Here is a 20,445-nt window from a genome sequence, read left to right as displayed (position 1 = left end):
GATATAGCAACTATTCCCAATAACTAACATTTCATCAAATACCATCTTTTTGTCCTTTGAAAATGTGTTTCTTCACAGATTTCTTTTATTAACATTTGTTCTAAGTCTTTTTGTTGGGACAGATCTTTCCAAAATAATGAAGTATGGAAATCGTGGTGGTTAAAAATAGTTCCGGTTGCCTTATACCTAATGGAAATAAATAATTGTAATGAGAACATGCAGATTAACTAATAGCATACTTACTTACAGGTGGTACATTATAATATAATTGCTTTTAGTTTATTAATATGCAGAGTAAAAATGTAATTTGCAATTTGGTTTTTTTTTCTTTTCAGATTTTTATTTAAATTCTTGTTAGTTAACATATAGTGTAGTATTGGTTTCAGGAGTAGAATTTAGTGATTCATCACTTACATACAACACCCAGTGCTCATCACAACCAGTGCCCTCCTTAATACCCATCACCCGTTTGGCCCATCCCTCACCCACCTCCCCTCCATCAACCCTCAGTTTGTTCTCTCTATTGTTAAGAGTCTCTTATGGTTTGCTTCCCTCTCTTTTTTCTTTTTTTTTCTTTCCCATATGTTCATCTGTTTTGTTTCTTCCACATATGAGTGAAATCATATGGTACTTGTCTTTCTCTGACTGACTTATTTCACTTAGCATTATGCACTCTAGCACATCATTGCAAATGGCAAGATTTCATTCTTTTTGATGGCCCAGTAATACTCCGTTGTGTATATACACACCACATCTTCTTTATCCATTCATCATGGATGGATGTTTGGGCTCTTTCCACAGTTTGGCTATTGTTTTTGTTGTTTTGTTTTGTTTTGTTTTAAGATTTCATTTATTAGAGAGACAGAGTGTGTGTACACACAAGCACGGGAGGGGTAGAGGGAGAGGGAGAAGTAGGCTCCCCCATAAGCGGGGAGCCCAATGCAGGGCTTGATTATAGGACCCTGAGGTTATGACCTGAGCCAAAGGCAGATGCTTAACCAACTGAACCACCCAGGTGCCCCCATAGTTTGAATATTGTTTTTTTTTTTTTTTTTTTTAAGATTTTATTTATTTATGTGACAGAGAGACAGCCAGTGAGAGAGGGAACACAGCAGGGGAGTGAGAGAGGAAGAAGCAGGCTCCCAGCGGAGGAGCCCGATGTGGGACTCGATCCCGGAACGCCGGGATCACGCCCTGAGCCGAAGGCAGACGCTTTAACGACTGCGCTACCCAGGCGCCCCTCCCCCATAGTTTGAATATTGTTGATAATGATGCTGTAAACATCAGGGTACATGTATCCCTTCGAATTATATTTTAGTATCTTTTGAGTAAATACCTAGTAGTGTTAATTGCTGGATTTTTACTTTTTGAAGAACCTCCAAACTGTTATCCAAAGTGGCTCTACCAGTTTGCATTCCCACCTAATTTGCAGTTTGGATGGAAGAATTAGTTTCTTATAAATTTCACTTTTATGCAGTAGTTAGTACACTATCAGAGACTTCCTTTAATAATTCTGCCTCCATGGATCCTATATTTTCAGTTTTCCCGTCATACAAATTATTAATTCTTTTTTTAATATCAGCTTTGTTGAGATCATTTATATCAGAAAATTCATCCTTTAAAAATGTAATTCAGTAATTTTTAGTATATTCATTGAGTTGTGAAACCATCACATACTATCTAATTTCAAGACATTTTCATCACCCCAAAAAGAAGCCCCATACACATTAGCAGTCATCCCCCCACCCTCTTTGCCTTTGGCTCCTGGAAACCATTAATATACTTTGTGTTTCCTTGGATTTGTCTGTTCTGAACATTTCATATAAATGGAATCATACATTATATGACCTTTTGTGACTGGCTTCTTTCACTTAGCGTAATGTTGTCAAGATTCATCCATGTTGTAGCAAGTATTAGTATGTTATTCCTTTTTACAACTGAATAATATTCTGTTATATGGATATACCACCTTTGGGTTATCCATTTATGAGGTAATATATATTTGGATTGTTTCCACTTTTTGGCTATTATGAATAATACTCTTATGAACATTGATGTGCACGTTTTTTGTGTGGACATGTGTTTTTACTTGGGTATATACTGAGGAGTGGAAATGCTGGATCCTATGGTAGTGCTATGTTTAACCTTTTGAGTAACTGTCAAACTATTTGGCTGCACCTTTTTACATTCCTACCAGCAATGTATGAGGGCTCCAGTTTTTCTGTATCATCACCAGTACTTGTTATTATACACCTTTTTGATTATGCATTCTAGTGGGTGTGAAGGGATATCTCATTGTGGTTTGATTAGCATTTCCCTGCTGACTAGTAATGTTGAGAGCATCTTTTCATGTGCTGTTGGTCATTTTTGTATATCTTCTTTGGAGAAATGTCTATTCAGATCCTTTGCCCATTTTAAAATTGAGTTGTGAGATAAACTTTTAAACAGATAGGTGAAACCCTGCAGTTGAAACCCACAGGAGTTTTGGTCATTTCTGACTTGGAAGAGAATAAGGAAGTGGTGTCAGGAAGATTTCATAGAGATGGTTACCTTTCAGCTAATGTCAGGCATTTACTAGGTTGAAAAGGCTCAATTGGGTATTCTAAGCAGAAGGAACTACAGCAGGTTCAGTAGGCTATAGGACAAGCATCACAAGAAATGAAGTTGAAAATGATGGTGTGGATACATGAAAGGTCTTATATGCAGTACTCAGAAGTTTGGACTTTAAACAGTGGGAACCAATTGAAGATATTTTGAATAGGAAAAATAACAAGATCCATTTTATGTTTTATTGAAAAGTTGCTAGCCTAGTGGTTGACTTTTGGTGAATGTTCACATTGAGAAAATAAATTCTGATGGCAGTGTGAGGTAGGTTGAAGGACAGTCCAGATAAGAAGTGGTACGGACCTGATGTAAGGTTATAAAAATGGGGTTGGAGAAGAAGAAGTAAAGGAGAAGGCAAGGTCTTGGGTATAATTCCTAGTTTTTTATAATCATCCATGTTCATCAGGGATATATTGGCCTGTAGTTCTGTTTTTTAGTGGATTCTTTATCTGGTTTTGGTATCAGGGTAATGCTGGCCTCATGGAATGAATTTGGAAGTTTTCCTTCCTTTTTTGTTTTTTAGAGTAGTTTGAGAATAATGGGTATTAACTCTGCTGTAAATGTTTGGTAGATTTGCCTATGAAGCCATCTAGCCCTGGACTTTTTTTTGTTGGGAGTTTTTTGATTACTCATTCAATTTCTTTGCTGGTTATCAGTCTGTTCAAGTTTTGTATTTCTTCCTGTTTCAGTTTTGGTAGTTTATGTATTTCTAGGAATTTACCCATTTCTTCCAGGTTGTCTTAGTATTCAAACAAATGCAAGTTAGAATAGTAACACAGCATTTTTCAGTTATTGTTTTCCATATAGGCACTTTTATCCTCTGCTGGTTGCATTATAAATTGGTAATGACCTTTCTGGAGGGCTGTTTGACAGTATGTATCAAGAACCTTTAAACATGTAATGTACTTTTAGAAATCTGGCCTGAAATATATAGGGTTTTTTGGGGGAGGGTGGGGGAGGGTTTTTTTAAATTTTTGTTTTGTTTTGTTTTAAGTAAAGTACACCCAACAAGGGGCTTGAACTTATGATGACCCGGAGTTCAAGCATCACATGCTATTTCAATTCAGCTAGCCAAGTGCCCCTAAACATACAGTGTTTTATGTATACTGAGGTTTATTTACCAAAACATTATTCATTACAGTGAAAAATGGAATTCAGAAAGGGACTATTTCTTCATTAAAAATTATGGTTCTCAAAAAAAAAGTACAGGTATGATGAGATGTCAGCAATGGATTGTTTTATACAATGAACATTTACCTTTTTTAATTAAAGAACAGAAGGTGGAAAAGTAGAATTAGTGAACGGAAACTTGAGTTTGAGCATCTTGGCTCTGAAAGGGAGTTAGAAAATGGGAGAAGTAAAGTAGTGTAAGAAGAAAAAAAGAATAGGAGAACTTTGAAGATGTTTATGGCCTATAGGGAAGAAACCAATAGGGATATAAAGATTTTATGTATCTGTGTAGCAGTGTATACTTTCCTTTAGGCCACTGTAAATGTTGAAAATTGTTGGAGATCCTTTAAGAGTCAGACCCAGATAGTAGTGCCTTGCTTAAAAACTGTTCCAGTGTATTTGTCTTTGAGAGGGAAAAAGACAAAAAGGAGAGTGAGAATGGGGGATGACAAGAAAAATGAGAAAGAAACTACTTTAGGAACTTAGAGGACGTCAGTCATTGAGGTCATTAGCCTTTGGGGAATTTTAAGGGGGAATCTGATTGATGACATGTAATCATAAACATTCCTAATATCCATTGCTTTGTCTTTTCCCGCTGGGTTAGTGTATGGCTAATAGGATTTTCAACTAGATATTCAGTAATGATAATATATTTGTGTTAATGCAGATGCTGATCATGGTTTTCAAAAATAGTAAACTGATTATTTAATAAATAATATTTTCATTTAAGGGAGGAAAAGACTGAACAGTTGTTAGACTGTAAACAGGAACTTGAGCAAATGGAAATAGAACTAAAAAGGCTACAACAAGAGGTTGGTACCTGAACTTTTATTATATGGGACCAGTAAGTAATTGGAAATTGATTTTTCTGCTTAAAATTTATAACCTTTACCTTAATGTTTTATGAGGTTACGGAGGCTTAAAGGTGACTTTTTCAGTGTTTTTCTGTTCAAAAATTCCAGAGCCCTAGAAATCAAAGTCTTTGGACTTTACTTTTTTCTGTATCAGTGCTATTCAGACTTCCCTAGAATTCAAAGGGTAGTTCAAGTTTCTCTTTTTATGTATTTGGCTTCCGTGGGCTGGAAAGCTGAACAGCTCTACTGTAAACTGTTCTGCTTTATGTGTATCTCCCTAAGTCTCTGGTCTCTGATAGTGCTCTGTGTTAACTTCAGATGACAGAATGCTTTTTAATTTTTTACTCTTTTCTAAGTAAGATAAAAATTTTTTACCTTTTCAAAGTTACTTTTATTTTACTAAAGCTTTGTGGGGTTTTTTTCGTTCTGAACCAAGATTGTTTAAGAATTCACTTCTTTTAATGTTTGTAGTTTCATTTTTATTTGGAGGTAGGAATGAAGTCTCCTTTTACCCATAAATGGTAAGGATTGTGGTAAAGCTAGACAATTATTTCTTCTCCTTACTTTCCCTAACTTGCTATTTTAAATTCAGGGATTACTCCACTTGCAGAATCCTAAACTGGGACCTTTCCAGATGAATGAGACTGGGAATCATAATCTTCATTTCTAGATATGCTGTGACTGCTGTTGTGGTTCTTCTTGGTAGCATGGTTTTTTGTATGTGTGCTCCCTGTGAAACGGTGATTCTCAAGCTTTTTGGTCTCAAGGCTCTTTGTACTATTAAAAATTAATGAGGATTATTTAATGTGGATTATATCTACTGGTATTTTCTGTATTTGAAATTAAAACTTAGCATTTAAAAAATGTTTATTTAAAAATAATTCTCAACCCATTCCATGTTAACATAAAAATTATATGCTTATAACCATTGTTTTCAAAAAAAAAAAAAACTTAGAAGAATCCTACTCTTCTACATTTTTGCAAATCTCTTTTTTTAAAATCATTTTTGCAATCTGTTTAATGCCTGGCTTATTTGATGACTACTAAGTTCTCATATCTGTTTCTGCATTCAGTCTATTAAGATATCACATGCCATGTAGCCCTGGAAAACTCCACTGCACCCTCATGAGAAATGAGAATGAAAAAGACAAATAATGTTTTAGTGTTATTATGAAAATGGTTTTGACCTCATGCACTCCCTGAAAGGGTTTCAGGGACCCACAGATGTCCCTGGGTCATACTTTGATAAATTGTTCTAAAGGATTACGAGAGAGCTTTTAAAGATTGAATTTTTGATATTTGTCTAAAATGTTATTAAGGTAAGCACTAATCACGTGCAACCAATATTCATTTGGAAGTTTAGAAAAACTCAGCAGGATTTTGGTATGTTACAACACATCTGGATAGAAACATAATTTCTCTAAAGTAACTAATGATCAACTTTAGTAATACAGTTTGCCTCTTCTGTGTTTTCATTATCCTGTATTTTAAAGTTAACTTTTGTTCCTTAAATTAATTTCAAATGGTTATGTTAGCTAGAGGTGAGCTTATTTTAAAATATCCTGAGTAGTTTTTACATTCCTAAGTAGTGATCATTCTTTAAAAATTTGTATGTAAGCATGTTTATATTTGCATATGAACATATTTTAAAATAATTTGTGTTCTTGATTAAAAAAAAAAACTCTTCATATATCTCCCTGTTTTATTTTTTTATTTTTTTTAACAGGCTTTAACTCACTTAATGTTTTTCGTATGTGGCAGCCACAGCTGGAGCCTGGGTCCTCTGCCCAGAGACTCTGGTGTGGGTCTTTACAGAATGGTCAGTGAATTCCTGACAGGGAGACTTGGTGAACACAGTCTTTTTCCAGAGGTCAGGGGTGAGATAGCTGTAGGTCTTGGGAATGGCCTCAGAAGTTGCCTTGGCGAAGTTGCCCAGGGTGGCAGAGCAGCCCCTGGCTGAGGTATAACAGTCGTCAGTACCAGCCATCATCTGTAGCTTTCCTATATCTCCATCTTTGAGGTATAGTTTACATACTTTGAAATTCACACTTTTAAAGCATACAGTTCATTGGGGGTTTTTTAGAAAATTCATTGAGTTGTGCAACCAGAGATTATCAGTTTGAAAATAGAAAATATTTAAAATATTAATATTTATTTATATTTAGAACATGAATTTGCTTTCGGATGCTCGTTCTGCTAGAATGTACCGAGATGAGTTAGATGCACTTCGAGAAAAAGCAATCAGAGTGGATAAGCTTGAAAGTGAAGTCAGCAGATACAAAGAAAGACTACATGATATTGAATTTTATAAGGCAAGAGTTGAGGTATGTTGCATAATTTAAGCTATTCACAATTATTTTGTTTAAAAGTTAGATTTTTCAAAATGCACATAATAAACTTAAGCAACTTTTGAAATGTTGAACAAATTATAAATACTTTAGGTGCTTATTTTATGGTCGATCAGCATATTGCTTATACTTGTAAAAAGGGATCTCTGGACATTATTAATTTTATTGAACTGTTTGGAGTTCTTCTTTCATTCTTTTATTTAGCTTGATAGGTAAGGAAGACGTGAAGTCTTTCCCTCATTATCAAAATACATACTTCTACTAATTTCAAACTTGTTTCTAGAAGTGAAACTAAAGCATGTTTCTGATCATTGGTAAACTCAGAATACTAAACTAGGATTAATGAAGGCACTCTCCCTCTCCCCAAGTTGTGTGTGTGTGTGTGTGTGTGTGTGTGTGTGTGTGTGTGTGTAAAAGACAGCTTTTCTTAATAGTTGCAGTTCAGTGTTACATGAAGTTCAGTTTGACAGCAAGAATTTGACAATCCTTGCTTCTACATTCCGTTTTTCTTTCTCAGTTAATTTCTTCATTTCTGCAAACAGAGGAGAGTTTTATCAGTTTCAGTATGGTGATAAAAAGGAAGGAGTATACAAAGTCAAGAAGTGAAAACATTATAAGAGAAAGTAGTTAGAATATTTTAGCCTGAAAGTTGCCAGAAAATAGACCCAGTAGATAGCAAACACAAGGTGCTTATTAATTCTTTGCCATTTATTTAAACAGTATATGCATGGCACTGTTAAGAGATCCTTCTAAATGCCACTGTTTTAATATACTTTCTTTTGACTTTATAATTTATAAAGTCAAATTATAAATTTGTTTATAAACCACAGACATGTAGTTTAGCAAGACAGATTTGTGAACACATGTCTTCAAAACATATGTATGGATTTTAAGCATTTTCTCAAGATGCTGATATAAAATATTTATTGATAGGAGCCTTAGTTTATGATCTAGGTGAGTCTTAGGTCAAGTATTGGTATTTCACTCAGAAACCCAACACTTCACTTTCAAGTTATAGTTTAAGTAGAGAGAAATCTTTAAATCTACTTCAGCAAAAAAAAGAATTAGCCCTGATTCTGTGGAGATTTGTGTCTTAAATATCAGAAAAACTACTTATTCTTAATTCCTTATCCTTGTGACTAAGAAATTTAAATATACCCTGACAATTTTATGTGAAATTATAGTAGTGTTACTCATCCTAGCATAAGTACTGAGTATTATGTTCGCATAATAACATAAATTCTGAGGGAAAAAAATGAAACCAGGAAAACATCAACTGTATCTGTTGTTATTCAGTAGCTTTTACTCCTGCATGAAGAACTTTTGATAAAGACAGCTTAACGTCTTATTTTACAATACAGACTTTTTGTTTCAGAGCTTTGAAAAATTAACAGATATTAACATATTTGTGATAAAACCTATTTGAAATTTTTATAGGAATTAAAAGAAGACAATCAAGTTTTATTAGAAACAAAAACCATGTTGGAAGATCAGTTAGAAGGAACTAGAGCTCGTTCTGATAAATTACATGAATTAGAAAAAGAGAATTTACAACTAAAGGCTAAACTGCATGATATGGAAATGGTAAGTAAGGTAATGTTTGACAGTTGCGTGGCCTCTTAGGAAATCTCTCAGATTCATCTGATTTCCGCATAATGACAATGATGACTAGCTCCTGTGGCTTTAACAGAGAAGAAGTGGCTAAATAAATTAGATGCTTCCAATTCTTTATAAAAACAGGTTAGTATAAATTTCTGCTTTTGTTACAGAGTGGTATTAATTATTAATTTTGTCTTCTGCTTTGAAAAAACCCTAATAAACTATTGTGTGAATATGCCTTTAAAATATAGAAATAGGGATGCCTGGGTGGCTCAGTCCGTTAAACATCTGCCTTTGGCTCAGATCATGATCCCAGGGTCCTGGGATGGGGCTCCTTGCTTGGCAGGGAGACTTCTCCCTTTGCCTGCCACTCCCCCTGCTTGTGCTGATTCTCTTTCTCTCTGACAAATAAATAAAATCTAAAAAAAATTTTTTTTTAAATAAAATACAGAAATAAAACTGTTCATTAGAGTTGCCTGGGTGGCTCAGTCGGTTAAGGTCATGATCCCCGGGTCCTGGGATCGAGCCCCACATCAGGCTCCCTGCTTAGCAGAGAGACTGTTTCTCCATCTCCCTGTCCCTCTGCCCTTCCTCCCACTCCTACTCTCTCTCTCTTATAAATAAATAAAATCTTTTAAAAAAAATTTAGAAAACTATTTGCTAAAATTTAGCATTGGGTCAGAAATCATTTACTATATATACTGAAATACATGAAGAAGAGTTTTCATTGTCCCCAAGGATCAGTTTAAAAGGATATCAGACCTGGGTGCCTGGCATGCTCAGTCAGTGACTCTTGATCTTAGGGTTGTGAGTTGAGCCCCATGTTGGGTGTAGAGATTACTTAAAAATAAAATCTTAAAAAAAAAGGATATCAGACACCTGATCAATATAGTGACCAGCATGAATAATTATAACTTATTATCTCCTTCAAACTGAAAATTTTAAGGAACTCAGAATTTACCCTCATTTTACTCAGTTTCTGATAAAAGTTATAAGTAATAGAATATTTAGCTTGAAATTGCACTGTTTGACAGCTTTCATTTCTCTTCCTGCTCCCTGACAATAAAAAAGGAACGTGATATGGATAGAAAAAAGATTGAAGAATTAATGGAAGAAAATATGACGTTGGAAATGGCACAGAAACAAAGTATGGATGAATCATTACATCTTGGCTGGGAGTTGGAACAAATATCCAGAACTAGCGAACTTTCTGAAGGTATTCCCAATATTTTTTTATTTAAATGAGTAAATAAATTCCTGAAGTTGTATTTATGCTTACATTTTTTTATGTTTTTTTACAATTCTTTATTTTCCCCTGCTGGAGATACCTAGGAGGCCAGGTATCTCCCTAGGTATGATTTCACAGAATAATATGTTCATTTCTATGTTCCTGGGTCTGGTCCTTATCTTTGCACGTCTTCCAACTCAACTTTACGAGCATAGTAACAGATTTGATCAGTCATTTAGGCACTGTTTTATATTAGTATCACAGGAAGCTGGGATTACCAGTTTATTTATTTTAGGAAAGAAGGTCATCTACTCAATAGAAAAGTCATATTAGCTGGTCAACCTGTTCTTTAACTATAGACAAACTTAAAGAGGAAGTCATAATATAGTGGAAGATTCTTAGGCGAGTATGTAGCCAATGTAAAGCAAGTTAAGGATCTTTATGGCTACTTTCATCAATATATGTACTTCATTTTAGCACTATACCTACCAATCAGTCCAGCCCAATTTTACCCTAGAGATAATGAAAGACCACCAGATAAATTTTTAACTTTTGGCTCTTTTTTCCTTATTTGGGTCATAGCTTTGAGTATGTTAATACTGGTTTACTTTATAGAAATTATGCCCGTGTCACATTTATTTGAATTAGATTAGTTCCATAATTCCTCAGTTACCCAGTGTTAGATTATTTCACCTGTTTTCCTTCCTTCCAGATGTTTATTAAGCATCTCCCATGTATAAAATGTACCAGGCCCCTGAGGATATAGTGGTGAAGTAGACATAGGTTTGAGAGAGCTTATAGTCTGATGTTTACAGGATAATTACTTCTACAAATGGATCCTCATATTTATTATCATTAGGCTTTCCTAATTTTATACATGATACCTAATTCCAAATTCTGGGACCCCATTGTAAATTTACTACACAGTAAGTGATGATATTCAGCCAGTGAACTTGCTGAGATGTGTTACTTAAAAGTATTTGTGGAACTTTTTTATTGTATTTTTTGTGAAATAAGTTATAAAGAAAACAGACTTAAATGTTTACTTCTACTAGTTAAAGTTACACAGTTAAGAGTTTCTTCATCTGTTATGTGGGAACAATAATAGGTGCCTTGTAGGGATATTGCAAGGATTGAATTCATTACTACTTATGAAGCCACTAGTAGAATACCTGGTAAATGGTAGGTATTTGAGTGCTTATTATTATTATTTTTGTCATCATCATCATCATCATCCTCATCATCATCATCATTACAGTTGTTTTGCAATTCATTTTAGGCTCCTAGACCTAAATACTTGTTTTAATGTGGTGTGTTGTTGTTGTTTTTAACTATACAAGGGAATTGCTTTCTAGAAGATTTGTAAAATGTGGAAAAATGTAAAGAAATGAAAGTCACTAATAAATTTCTGCAATCATTTTTTACATTTCAAAAAATTTGCTTCCAAAATGTTTCTACACACAGATAGATATTTTAGACACACAAATGTTTAAGCACCAAATGTTCCTACACACAAATAGATATTTTAGACATCATCAGATCAATGTATATATACAATGTAGGTTCTTTTTTTCACCTAAGATTATAATGTAGGCAGCCTCCCATGTTATTAAAAATGTGTGGTAAGGAGGCACCTGGCTGGCTCGGTCAGTAGACCATGCAGCTCTTGTTCGCGGGGTCTTCAGTTCAAATCCCATGTTGCCTCATAGAGATTACTTTTAAAAAATGTGTTGTAAGCATCCTTTTTAATTATTTATAGTCTGACCTGAAGGATCTTTGAAACACAGTCATAGTATTGAAAGTATTACTAAGGTATATCGAGTATTGTAGTCTAATCTTGTTTAATTGAAATGCATAACTACAGATCATGAAGTAAAGTTTTACTAAAGACTTGGACAACTAGTGGAATTTAAAAAGTCATTGACTATCAATTATACCAGCTTCCAATTGAAGAATAATATGCTAACTAGAACAAAAGTTAGAAATAAGAATTGAGGCTTTCTTTACTTACAGTCTGGGGGATATGTTACCATACCTAATTTTGAAAAGAATGTATGCTTATATACTTGTTGGGAATATGTTGTTTTGTGTATGTGTGTGTGTTTATGTGTTTCTCTACTTAATGATGGAGAATTTCAAACATACATAAAGATAGATAGACCTAGAATGCCTTCCTATACTTCTCCATTTCCCTTCCTGAAATCTAGGGTTTCAAAATGAATCTAGGTGTCATAGTTCACTTTAAATCCTAATTTTTATATCATCAAAATATCTAATGAATCTGCTATAAGGTTATTAAAATAATTATTTTTTATTTGCATCATATACAGAACTAGAAACTGACCTTTCTTATTTTAAAAAATGTAATTATGCTAAAATCTACTTAGAAATACAACTTTTTGGCAAAATGGTATTCATGTTGCTTTTTATACTCAGGTTTAGCATGATTCTTCATTTAGAGAAAGACTTTTTCAAGGTGACCAGTGTATACTGTCTTGCCTTCCTCAGAATGAGGATTAGGAAATTAGGATTTTTTTCCCCCCTTAGACTGTCTTCCTTTAATTTTTGAAGATGCAGCATAGGCTAGCTATATACTTATGTGAACCACACGATAGCTTAGTGAGACACACAGAACAATTACTATGTTTTGTACACGTATCCTCAGATTCACTGAGGTTAAAGTGGCTTGGGCATTGTCAAGTAGTTTCTTATGGAACTGGAACTGAAACTCTTATCCTTTCAGTCTAGATTTTGTGCTTTCTTTTCTCTAGAATGCTTATGGGTGCATTAAAAATTCAAGATTTACCCATCTTTTATCTTTTTTTTTCATTTGTCTATCTTGTATAACTATAATTTTTTTATGAAGTTAAGGACCAGATGATGTACATTTACACTCACTATTTATAGTGAGTTATTATAAACTCATTTATAATAATGAGTAAATGTATTTTTACCAATGACAGTATTTTTCATTATTATAGCACCACAAAAATCCTTGGGCCATGAGGTGAATGAGTTAACATCAAGCAGGTTATTGAAATTGGAGATGGAAAACCAGAGTCTGACAAAAACTGTAGAAGAACTTCGGAGTACTATGGATTCTGCAGAAGGCAACACTTCCAAAATCCTAAAAATTGAAAAAGAAAATCAAAGACTAAGTAAAAAGGTAAATAAAAACTAATGTTTAATGTAAGTTAAAGAATATATGTAAAAGTATAAATAGCCCTGTGGTTGAACGTGTATTTTCCAGTTTTTAATGTACTCTAATTATTTTAACTTACGGAAATTTTCAAACATACATAAATGGAAGGTGAATGAACTTCTATACTCATTCATCTTCAACAATTATTAACTTATAGCCAATCTAATTTCTACCCTTGTTTGCTCTCCCCACAACCACTAGATGATTTTGAAGTAAAGCTTAGACATGGTATCATTTCACCAATAAATATCTCATTATGTATCTCTTAAAAGTAAGGAATTTTTTAAAAATCAAGAACAGTGACATTATCACACTTAAAAATTTAATAGAGTTTGGTTAGCATTTCAGTTTCTCCAAATCTATTGGGATTTTTTTTTTTTTTTGCATTTTGTTCAAGTCTGAATTAGAATAAGATCAATATGCTCAATCAACTGATGTCTGTTGTCTTTTTTAATGTAAGGTTTACTCTTTTTATCTAGTAATTGTTCTGTTAAAGAAACCAGGTGGTTTAATCTAGTTTTTCCACAATCTGTATTTTGCTTACTGCATCTTTTTTGTGTCATTTTGCAAGTTCTTTTGTTCCTAATAGGTCTTATTTTATCTGTAGGCTTAATCAGGTTCAATTGAGGCTTAGTAAGAATATTCATAAGGAGTCTGTTTCAGTCAGGAGGTACATGTCTAGTTGTCTTTCTTTTTGTCATGTTAATTGTCATGAAAAATGCTTGGATCCCTTAATTCAACAGAGGTTGCAAAATCCTGACGAGGAACTCTCATTGGAAAAAGCAAGATGAATGTTTGATTCTTTCCCTTTATTTACCAGTTTTCTGGTAATGAATTGGTTCTCTCATATCCTTCTGAGATAATTAATGAGTGATTTTTTTGTTTTAGTGTCTTTATGAACTCATGGATTTAAAAATATTCGAAGTGTTTCAGTCTACTGCATTTGTTTTTCTTACATCCTACCTTTCTAAGCTGCTTTCTGAATCCCTGTGACACAGCCTTAGCCCCTGATGTGAACCTTTGTGCTTTTGCCATAGTAGGCTTCTCTTAAACATTTCCTGCCCCAGATCTGGAGATAGCCATTTCTCCAGAAAGCCCTTGTTCCTTTTAGTGGGAAATAGTATTTAAGGACCACAATTTAGGCACTGTGAAACCTGAATTTTACCTATGTTTTGGTTCAACAGAAATATTCCAATTGTGCAACAGACCAAGTAATTTATTTTTGAGTATCTTTCTGCACACACACATACACATATTGTAGATAAATAGAATTGTCATGACAACATACATGATATTTTTATCATGAATACTCCCCATCACATCTGCTCCCCAATATGTGCTTTCACTTTTGTTTCTGGGTCTTGGTCACAGTGAACAATACTATAATAAATATTCTTATACATTTGTCCTTATGTATTCCTTTTCATTTCTGTATCTAGTCAGCCATGTCTAGTTTTTTCTTTAGATGCTGGATTTCTAGAATCATTTATGAAAATCTCCCTAACCTTTAGACCACTGGTTTTTGAATTATAGAATGCATCAGAGTCACCTTCAGGACTTGTTAAAACACAGATCGCTGAGTCCCATGCCCAGAGTTTCTGATTTGGTAGGTCTGGGCTAGGGGTGAAGAATTTCTCATTTCTAAGAAATTCCAAAGTGATGGTCTTCCTGGTTTTTTGGAACCATGCCTTGAGAACCACTGCCTTAGATAATGCAAAAGACTCCTTGATTATTTTGCCAGATTTTTACTCTTTTAAAACATTTTTCCATCATCTTTAATCCATTAACCAAATAATCTTAATAAGCATTTAACAATGTCATATAAAAGTAGGAGTGGCTGTTTAGAACTTGAAACAGTTTTATTTTGGTTATCATTATAACTGGGTCTGGAAATTATAATTTGACTTTAAAATTAGCTTTGAATTCTAATAAATTTTTAGTGATTCTAGCAATTTTTTTAATAAATTCATTGTCTGAAAGGTGCTTTTGTAAACTGAATATTTCGCTTGAATTCCATTGATGTAAAACAACAAATGAGTTTAATTAATAACTGTTACCCATATGTTTCAAGCTTTAATGGGAGAACTGGATTCATAATAAATAAAAGCTTCTTGAACATATTTATATTGATTTGAGTAACTGGATAAGATTTGTGACTTGATGCTTTTGAGATATTACTGGAAGATGGTGTTCCGTATATGGTTATCTTCCATTGATAATAAAATAGGAAATTTCAACTTGCTTTATGTATTTAAGACTATTCAAATTCTTAGATTTCTTCACTATTGACATAAGGATTTAATTAATATTTAAACTTGAAATGGAATATTTTGTGTAACTAAATCTTTATTTTCTTTTATAACCTGCTTTGAATATGTTGTATAATAATGGGAAAATCAATTTGGCATAATTTAAACTGGAATTTGCTGTTTTATCCTTGTGAACCACATACTTGATCATATCTTTAAAATGTGTAATTGAAAATACATTTAAACCTAGACTATAAACATTTGCTGGAGTTCTGTTCAGCCCTTTTTTCTCTAGTATTATTCTCCTTTTTTCTCCCTCTTTCCTTTTTATTTTAAACCTAATCCCGTTCTGTTTTCTCATTAAACTTAAATCACGATTTCTTATCTTTCATTCATGCTTTTTATATTCTCTTCTCCCTTCTTGACTGAAATTATTGGACTGTAATTAAAATTTTACTTTATAAATCTCCTCAAGCCAAAAGAGTCTTTCAGTAAGATTTGTACAGTCTTCATATAGCACATAATTACCATATATTCTTTTGGATTTATCTTTTTGTTTATAAGTAGAAATGTACCCTTCAAAGATGCACAGGTTAAGAAAGTCGTGTCTGCATATTTTATACAGGTGCTAAAAGTAGCATGGAATATTACTTGAATTTCTCTATTCAGTTCTTAAATTTCACCATTTGAGTATTAAAACTGTATTTAATTTTTTATTTGAAAATTATCTTTTGTTTTGACATGTTTCCACTGTAAAGTATTTAATGATACATTATTTTTTTAATTTAATTTTTTCTAGGTTGAAATTCTTGAAAATGAGATTATTCAAGAAAAGCAAAGTCTTCAGAATTGTCAAAATTTAAGCAAGGATCTAATGAAGGAGAAAGCTCAACTTGAAAAAACAATTGAAACACTTAGAGAAAATTCAGAGAGACAGGTTCATAAATTTCCTATTAAGCATATACTTTGAAATGCATTAACAAAAGTTATTTTACAGTTTAGGCAAACAAAAATGTTCATATAACATGAAAGGGAAATATTTTAGAATTGCTTAAATTTTAGAGTAACTATGGTTTTACTTCATTTTCTCTCCTATCTATTTTAGGAAAGGTGAAGAGAAAGCTGAGAATTTTTTAAATGGCCAGTGTGCTTTATAATTATTGGGTATAAAATTTTACTGTACCTGTGCTTTCATGTGTCTGTGGAATAGGACTGAAGATTATAAATTTCCTGAGTGGAGTTGGGGAGAAATGCAGCTTACTCCAACCCTGTTTAAGAGGGAGATGTGGCAACAGCCTCTAAGATGCATTCTCATTTGCTTTCCAGTGTTTATTGGTCATTCTCATGTTATGCTTTAGGAAACTGAGAACTGGATATATTGAGTGACTTGCTATTTTAAAGTCTCTGTTACTTTTTTAGAAGTAAAATGATTTGTTTTATATTATCCAGATATAGTCCTCAGGCTACCTGTAAAAATATAGGTTTCTATAGAACTACAGAATAAAAATTCTAGAGTTAAGCATGAATCTGTATTTTTACAAGGTTCTCAGGGAATTATTTAACACACTGACTTTTGAGAACCATAAAATTAGACCATGATATAAATTGGATGGATTAGTTTTCAAGTGTACCAGAGGATTTTGTTATTTTGATGTTTCCAAATTAGAATTCTTAGGGGAATGAATACACACCCACATATATACATATAAATATAGCAATATTTATTAAGAACCCACTGTGTATATGCATTGCAAATTTATTTAAAGAAAATAAAAACTAATATTCATAAAGAGATATATGTGTACATTTCACCTGTATTCTTATTTGAATTTGAAACATGTAACTATGAATAATCTGGAGATCACTTTGATTAATATTAAATACATCTCTTCTAACCATTTCTTTACATTACAAACTCCCTAAAGAAAGAACTTTAATGACCTGGCAGTACATGTACACAGGGGTCCCTCAGTAAATATTTGTCAGAATTAAAAGTAAGATAGACACATTGGTACTCTTTTATGTTCTGATTTCCCTTTTAGTTTTTGGAAAGGAAAAACTGTAATTTAAAATATTTAGTTTATGCTCAGTTAAGTTTTTAATTTTCTCCTCTGTTCTTTGTAATTAGATTAAAATATTGGAACAGGAAAATGAACATCTGAATCAAACTGTGTCTTCCTTAAGGCAGCGCTCCCAGATAAGTGCTGAAGCAAGGGTGAAAGATATTGAAAAAGAAAATAAAATTCTCCATGAATCTATCAAAGAAACAAGTAGCAAGCTAAGCAAGATTGAGTTTGAAAAAAGACAAATTAGAAAAGAATTGGAACATTATAAAGAAAAAGGAGAACGAGCAGAAGAACTTGAAAATGAGTTGCATCATCTTGAGAAAGAAAACGAATTGTTACAGAAAAAGATAACCAATTTAAAAATTACTTGTGAAAAAATTGAGGCCTTAGAACAAGAAAATTCAGAGCTAGAAAGAGAAAATAGGAAATTAAAAAAAACATTGGATAGCTTTAAAAACCTTACTTTTCAGTTAGAATCCCTAGAAAAAGAGAATTCCCAACTAGATGAGGAAAACTTAGAACTGAGAAGGAATGTGGAATCTTTGAAGTGTGCAAGCATGAAAATGGCTCAGCTACAACTAGAAAATAAAGAACTGGAAAGTGAAAAAGAGCAACTTAAGAAAGGTTTGGAACTCATGAAAGCATCTTTCAAGAAGACAGAACGCTTAGAAGTTAGCTACCAGGGTTTAGATACAGAAAATCAAAGACTACAGAAAGCTCTAGAAAACAGCAATAAGAAGATTCAACAATTAGAGAGTGAGCTACAAGACTTAGAGGTGGAAAATCAAACATTGCAGAAAAACCTAGAAGAGTTAAAAATATCTAGCAAAAGACTAGAACAGCTAGAAAAAGAAAATAAATCATTAGAGCAAGAGACTTCTCAACTGGAAAAGGATAAGAAACAACTAGAGAAGGAAAATAAAAGACTCCGACAACAAGCAGAAATAAAAGATACCACATTAGAAGAAAATAATGTGAAAATTGGAAATTTAGAAAAAGAAAACAAAACTCTTTTCAAAGAGATCAGTATTTATAAAGAATCCTGCATTCGTCTGAAAGAATTAGAGAAAGAAAATAAGGAACTTGTGAAAAGAGCAACTATTGATATAAAAACTTTGGTTACATTACGAGAGGTAAATATAGTTACCTAAATTTAAGGCAAATACTTTTTATATTTTTAATTTAGGGCTTTGTTAAGTTTTATTGGGACCCATCAGAAATTTGCATCATTTGTTTATGGTTGAAAGTAGAAATTTGGAATTACATCTAGAAACAGTTTCTAAGTTTCCTACTTTTGTTACACCAAGAAGTACACATAAATTTTATTTTTTAAGATATTGTAGTAATAAGATTTCCATGTGGTATCTCACTTATTACATTATAATTTTACATTTTGTTTCAAAATAATATTAAAATATTTGATCAAGACTGTTACTAAATGCTAAAGTATAATAGGAAGCATGACAGCTACTATTTATTGAATGCTAACTATGTGCCAAGTACTGGGCTATAAGGGCTTCATAAGTTGTAATTATGTATATTTCTATAACTTTTACAACTAATCCTCTATATATACTATCTCCATTAGATTAAAAATTATTAGAGACATTAAGTAACTTACTAAGGATCACGCAGCTAATAAATGGCAAAATTGGGTTATTGGAATCAAGTCCAGATCTTTCAGACGCCAAAACCCAATGAAGTTTGACCTCTAAGCCTGAGAATGCAAATCAGGTTGAACTTAAGAGAGAACACTAAACAGTTGGTAGTTGCTTGGATCTGTGTGTTGAGAAGAACTGTGGAACTTTCAGTAGACTGGCTATAGGTCCTGTGAAACATGGTATAGATCAGAAGGCTCTTTTTTGCTATCCATATGCTATACTATACATGGTAACCCTTTAAGTTGAGTTAAAAAGTTTCTTAGCATTCTGGCAGAAAGTCCTGTTGGGAAGTCTGCACTTCTGCTAAAGAGACATTGAGAGGGACCCATTAGTAATTTTTTGGTTTTTTTCTCTGTTGTTTTGCAGTCCTACAGTCATGAATGACCAGTTCCTTGGGTCTGAACTTCTAAAAATGTCCTTTTTTTCTTCAGATCAGTATCTTAGGTTTTTTCCATTGGCAGAGGGGTGCTTGTGGTGTAAGAAGAGTGTTAAATCCAGCATATTTGCATAGGAAGAAATATGCACTAAAGTTCGAGCTCATTATTAAAAAGTTAACAGATATGTATCCTTTTTCTCACAGTTTTCAAACCTGAAATGTTCACAAAGAGTTTTTCCTTTTAGTTTTTAACACAAAAAGTTAAAAGAAATATTAGCAAAAAACAAAAAAGGAAAACCACATTGTTTGAACTAGGTTATTTTGTTGCTTAACTACTTTTTATTGATGAAGGAAAAACTCAACAACATTTCTGTTTTTTCTTGGTTTGAATTATATGTATTCCTGGATAATGGTAGTTATAGTCTTGGCTGAATTTGTTAGATGTTCATGGTCATGACACTTACATGAGTTTTGCATTCCTTTTAAAATAAGGATTTGGTAAGCGAAAAATTGAAGACTCAACAAATGAATAATGATCTTGAAAAATTAACTCATGAGCTTGAGAAGATAGGATTAAATAAAGAGCGACTCTTACATGATGAGCAAAGTACTGATGACAGGTGAGTATTAAGTCTGTTTGGCAAACAGTTGCATTATTATTATTTTTTTGCTCAAACATTCTTTCCTGTACTAACTACAGAATATATATGTCTTTCACCCTGTTTCTGGTTCCTTCCCATAGAGAAAGTTCTATAAGAGAAAAAAGTAAAAACCCAGATAAATACAACCTAATATTGATACAAGAAAAAAATGCTAAAATATTAGTATAGTTATGTAATAGGAAAAGAGGATGCCAGCCAGGTAGCAGAACACCAGAGGCTGTAATTACCTATCAAAGTAGAATGAGACATTGAAAACAAACAAACCCCTCTCTCTTGAAATACAAAATTAGTTTTTTATTTGAATCGTGTGCTTAAATGCCTCAGTTCTTTCATTTATTTTGTGTGCTAAAAGTGGACTTAAAGAGAGATGGAGGAGAAACATGGAAAAAAGGAAAATATACTGAGGTAATTAAGGTATAAAAATAA

General features: G+C 32.9%; 1 protein-coding gene across 7 annotated transcripts in view; it reads left to right on the top strand.

Annotated features, from left to right (window-relative positions):
* Positions 1 to 20,445, top strand: part of CCDC88A (coiled-coil domain containing 88A) — a 123,697-nt gene that overhangs the window by 62,818 nt on the left and 40,434 nt on the right. For all 7 annotated transcript variants that reach the window (XM_044378024.3, XM_026485685.4, XM_057309007.1 and 4 more), the window contains exons 9-16: positions 4,505 to 4,586; positions 6,794 to 6,952; positions 8,414 to 8,560; positions 9,647 to 9,791; positions 12,785 to 12,969; positions 16,054 to 16,191; positions 17,383 to 18,453; positions 19,850 to 19,977. In XM_044378024.3, the coding sequence (XP_044233959.1) occupies positions 4,505 to 4,586; positions 6,794 to 6,952; positions 8,414 to 8,560; positions 9,647 to 9,791; positions 12,785 to 12,969; positions 16,054 to 16,191; positions 17,383 to 18,453; positions 19,850 to 19,977 (2,055 nt within the window). The remainder of the gene's footprint in view (positions 1 to 4,504; positions 4,587 to 6,793; positions 6,953 to 8,413; positions 8,561 to 9,646; positions 9,792 to 12,784; positions 12,970 to 16,053; positions 16,192 to 17,382; positions 18,454 to 19,849; positions 19,978 to 20,445) is intronic.

This window comes from Ursus arctos, unplaced genomic scaffold (assembly GCF_023065955.2).
Source record: "Ursus arctos isolate Adak ecotype North America unplaced genomic scaffold, UrsArc2.0 scaffold_8, whole genome shotgun sequence".
Taxonomy (NCBI): domain Eukaryota; kingdom Metazoa; phylum Chordata; class Mammalia; order Carnivora; family Ursidae; genus Ursus; species Ursus arctos.
The sequence above is the reverse complement of the archived record's forward strand: the minus strand, read 5'-3'. Positions and strand labels throughout refer to the sequence as shown.